We start from the raw sequence: 4,872 nt of genomic DNA, 5'->3' as shown, positions 1-4,872 counted from the left end.
TTCTCCATATTTCTTCTTTCTCCCTTCTTTTTTCTTTCTCTTTCTTTTTTTTATTTTTCTTTCCTCACCCCTATTCTCTCCTTATCCACAGTGCCGTCCCAGCACCTCTGCTCCACCGCCGGTCCAACCACCTCCGCTGCTAGCGTCTTTGCTCCACCGCCACCTCCAAAGCTTCCTCCCTCCACCGGGCCCCATTGCTTCCGCTCCGGGCGCCATAGTCCGCAAGCCCCACCACCGCCTCCCTCCACCTCACATCCCACGCCCCCGACACCGCCTCCCTCCACCTCGCGCCCCAGCGCCGCCAGCCCACTGGCCCCACTACTGGCCGCTGCCCACTCCTCTGCTCCGCGCGGCGGCCCGCACCTCCATCCCGCGCCGTCGTCGCTATATGCCCTAGGCTGGCCGGCCTCATCCACGCCGCCGGCCCCCTCGAGTCCACTCCTCAGCGCACGCTGTTGGCCCGTGCCCCAACGCCGCCGCTCGCAAGCCTCGTCTTCATCCTCCGCCCCCTCCTTCCTACCCCGCCGGCCACATGCTTCGCCTGCGCGGCCCCTCCTGGGGAGGAGATGGCAACTGATGGGGAGAAGCCGCGGGGAGCCAATTTTTTTTGCTCCCGCTCCCTCGAACGGATGCAGTCAGTGGGTTTCGAGGAGCGTCAGCAGTGAAGCCATTTTCAAAAGAGGTGTTTCGCACGGCTTCTTCAGAAGCCGATGGAGAAACCCCTAGAAAAGCCATGCCAAAGGAGCTCATAGTCTTTGCTATGTATCTAGATATAATTAGAATCTAGATACATGACAAAAGCTATGTATTTAGAAAAGATAAAAGAACTTACGATTTGAAACAGAGGGAGCAAGTGGGATTGCAAGGAACAAGAGTAGTGCATCGTACCAACATATACTGTACTATATTATTAGCCCCTGGCTAAATCCCATCGTTTATGAAGGGGAAATGAAAAGAAAAGGTCAACGTGGCTACATGCTCAGGAGTCGGGATGCCCTCTCGTATCTACGCGGCGACGTGTGCCGATCGAGCACCAACTCCGGTGACGTCGAAGACGTAAAACCTCGCAAAAAAAAAATACGGTGGCCGACACCCCGGCCTTCCAAGCCAATAATCCAGGCCACCCACACGGCAAGAACACTTCCATCATGCTTTTTTTATTTATTATTAATATTCCCTCTTGCCGCTGATTCGAGAAACAAAAATATCCCTCTTGCCGCATCAAACAGGGTTGAAAGAGAATTTTATTTTCTTATAAAAAAAGAACTGAAAGACAGAGCACGGCTTCCGGGCGGCCCATGGGACGGGTTCACCGTTCACGGGGCCAGGCAAGACGATAAGAAAACGCGCCAAAAACTTCGTCGTCAATACACATCCACGACGCCAGTGCCACCACACCACCTTCCCCCAATTTAAAAGCCGCGGCGCCTCCGTCCGGTGTGGTCCGCTGCCGACCGGCCCGCCCACCCGCCCTCTTCCCCTCTCCTTCCTAACCTCCCCTGCAATCCCACAGACTAAGCCATCCCGGTCACCCTCTCTCTTCCCCAGCAACGGCGGGGCTTGCGCTTCCATCGTCTCTTCCGTAGCTAGCTTGGCTAGGCAGTGTCCAGTGTGTGTTGATGGGGATCTGCGCGTCGTCGAAGCGCGTGGAGCAGGAGCAGGAGTGCGACGAGAACGTGGTGTACGTGATGGACGAGCAGTGCGGCGGCGACGGCGGAGGAGGAGCACCGGGGGAGGAGGACGCGCCAGCGGCCTGCAGGAAGGTGGCCTCCCTCTTCTCGCAGAAGGGCAAGAAGGGGCCCAACCAGGACGCCGTCATCCTCTGCCAGGTACCGTCGTCGTCGGCTCGTTTCATACTCGGCATCCATCCACTCTGTTCGCTGCTCCCGCTCAATTGCTCTCTGCTTCTTCTTCTTCTTCTACTACTACTTCGTGGCCTCAATTGTGTGCAGGGCCTTCCTCTGCTTTCTTGTCCTTTCGTGTTTGTTTCTTTCTTTCTTTGTTTCTTTCTGTGGATCATTCGTGATCCCTGGATTCAGCAGGTTCTTGGTTCTTGTCTCCGGGTTCCTGGTGTCCATGGTGCCACCAAGCTCCCATGAGCGGTGCCTTGGACTGCCACAATGCCAGCAAAAAACCCAAATTTGCTCCGCACATCTTCTAACAGAAAAAAGAAACAATTGCTACTTTCTGAAAACAAATTGATTCTGCTTCTAGTACCATGTTCAAAATCCTGTCTTTTTTGGGGGGTCATTTTGGGTCGCCACACGTGGTTTCAACATCAAAATGGGTGTTCCTCTTCCTCCTGATGCCGCCTTCACAACTCCCTCTCTGCAGCTTTTCCACCTCTCTCATCATTTCCTCACTGATTTTCAAATTGTTTTTCCACAGAGAATTCTGGTAGATCTACACCGCACTAGATATTTGCAGCAACAGTTTTTCTTTTTTTCAACAACAGCAACAGTTTTTGTCAGGCTCAAATTAATTTCCCCCACCGCCCTGTACGTTCTCTTGGTACGTTCTTTTGGTACGTTCTCTTGGTCCGTCTAGTCACGAATTAATTCCGCATCAGTACAATCATCTCCACAAGAAAATTCGCCGTTTTGGGCGGTCGCGGCCGTACGTCCATGCGCCGGCCAAGGCCAGGCGCTTGACCTGGAGCTGGAGCAAGGTCAAGAAATTCCCACCAACTGTCCCGTGTTTTACCAGTACACACATAGCACTATAACACCATCATCACACAGTAAAAAAAATCGTAATGATTTCTATTTCAACCCACGCACACGAGTTACGTCCCCAGCGTACTGTTTTACCCCGCGGTTTCGTCCGGAACGACGGTGAAAGAGTTCACAGGTTATCATGTGCCAAAGGGTTTGATTTTGTCAGCGACTCGGCGTCATACGAACTGACGGTGACTGCAATGGAGAATCTTTCGCTTTGGCAACAGTTTCTGGATATGTTCGAGATTATCGTCGCTTTGTTATTACATCGCAAAAGCGTCACAATGATGCTTGATTCCATTTTCCCCACTTAATCATTTAGAACTTTTCTTGTCCTTTTTTTCAAGTGCTAGTTTGGGCTCAATTATCAAAGATCTATGCTCTGACACTATCATTTGACAATGATCAGCAATTGTTTGCTGATGCCAATGTAATCCGGACCAGATCAACTTGTAGAATTTCTTGTTGCTTATTAGCTTCAATTCAATTTTTTCTTCAGGGTTTCGGCATGGAGGACGGTGTGTTCTGCGGCGTCTTCGACGGGCACGGCCGGTGCGGTCAGTACGTGAGCAAGCTGGTGCGGGACTACCTCCCCTTCATGATCCTCAGCCACCGGAACGCGCTCCTCCTGGGCGCCGGCGACGACGACGACGGCGACCCGGCCTTCAGCGACGCGTCGCCGTCGTCGTCGACGGACGGCAGCGGCGGCGGCTCGTCGCCGGCGCCGGCGCAGCTGCTGGACGAGTGGCGGGAGGCCTGCGCCAACGCGTTCGAGGCCATGGACAGGGAGCTCAAGCTCCAGCCCAACATGGACTGCAACTTCAGCGGCACCACCGCCGTATGCGCCATCAAGCAGGGCAGGGACCTCATCCTCGCCAACCTCGGCGACTCCAGGGCGGTGCTCGCCACCATGTCGGACGCCGGCTACCTCCGCGCCGTCCAGCTCACCGCCGACCACAAGCCCGGCGTGGCTCAGGAGGCGGAGCGGATCAAGCGCTGCGGCGGCCGCGTTTTCGCGCTCAAGGACGAGCCGTCGGTGCAGCGCGTGTGGCTCCCCGGCGAGGACTGCCCGGGGCTCGCCATGGCGCGGTCGCTGGGGGACCACCGGCTGAAGCCGCACGGCGTGGTGTCGGAGCCGGAGGTGGCACACCGCCGCGTCGGGCGCGGCGACCTGTTCATCGTCCTCGCCACCGACGGCGTGTGGGACGTGCTGAGCAACGAGGAGGTGGTGTCCATCGTCTGCGCCACCCCGAGGAAGCAACACGCGTCCAAGGCCGTCGCGGAGGCGGCGGCGCAACGGTGGCGGACCAGGTACCCGTTGTCGCGCGTCGACGACTGCTCCGCCGTCTGCCTCTTCCTCAGGGACCAGGACTGGGGCGGCACCGTCGCCGCGGCCAGGGCCAAGGCGGCCGCCGCCGCGGCGGCGGGAGCGCCGCACGGACCCTGCTAAAAGCCGAGGCAGGCGGCGAACGGAGCAGAGCTCCGCCCGGCGAGAAGCCGCCGGAGATGAGGTGCTGCAACGGCAAGTGGTCTGATGAGAGTGTAATTAAGTGCTGTAACATAGTGGTAATTAAGCTCTTGGTGTTTTTTTTCTTTTTTTGCAACAATGCAAAGGAGATGAGGAGAGAAACGGGGCGGGTAATTCTCAGTTTTGACTCTTGATCGGTGATAAACTGACCACGGTGACGGAGGGAGGGGATACTGGCGGGAACGCCGTTTGTACTCTAGCATGTAAAAGTTACCCATTGGAGTGCTTTCTTTTTTGTCGTTGTAAATATTGCTCCCTCCATTTAAAAATGTAGGGTGTATTTCCGTGTGAATATTTACAACATAGGTAGCAAGAGCATATCGTTATGAAACTATTTCGGATGCGAAATTACTCGTGATTTTTCAAATATCAAAACTCAACTCACAAAACAGTAATCTACTCCCTCCGTCCCAAAATGGCTGCATTTCTGTTTATGTATCTGGAACATTCGAAACCAGACAACCCAAAACGTGACTTACCTCAAGGCTTCTAAAGCTGTTGATTACAAATGTTCTAAAAAAAATAAAAAAAAACAATATATTTGTAATGTTGAGTAATAAGCCTCAGATTCTAATACACCCGGTGCCCTGGTGGGAGCGAGTCATACCGTGATGAATCTCTACTCAC

At 54.5% G+C, this 4,872-nt stretch overlaps 1 protein-coding gene across 1 annotated transcript; it reads left to right on the top strand.

The window, feature by feature from the left end:
- The first annotated feature begins 1,440 nt into the window (after positions 1–1,440).
- LOC117841607 (probable protein phosphatase 2C 12) lies at positions 1,441–4,593 on the top strand. Its single transcript, XM_034722037.2, has 2 exons — positions 1,441–1,829; positions 3,217–4,593. The coding sequence occupies exons 1-2, from the start codon at positions 1,620–1,622 to the stop codon at positions 4,165–4,167; spliced, it is 1,161 nt and encodes a 386-aa protein (XP_034577928.1). The 5' UTR covers positions 1,441–1,619; the 3' UTR covers positions 4,168–4,593.
- Positions 4,594–4,872: the final 279 nt, after the last annotated feature.

The sequence above is a fragment of the Setaria viridis genome, chromosome 1 (genome assembly GCF_005286985.2).
Source record: "Setaria viridis chromosome 1, Setaria_viridis_v4.0, whole genome shotgun sequence".
NCBI classification, from domain to species: domain Eukaryota; kingdom Viridiplantae; phylum Streptophyta; class Magnoliopsida; order Poales; family Poaceae; genus Setaria; species Setaria viridis.
This window is presented reverse-complemented; position numbering and strand designations above follow the sequence as displayed.

Coding starts and splice junctions, on each gene's coding strand:
- LOC117841607 (XM_034722037.2), top strand. CDS start 1,620: ATGGGGATCTGCGCGTCGTCGAAGCGCGTGGAGCAGGAGCAGGAGTGC. Junction 1,830..3,216: donor ACGCCGTCATCCTCTGCCAG/GTACCGTCGTCG, acceptor TTTTTTCTTCAG/GGTTTCGGCATGGAGGACGG.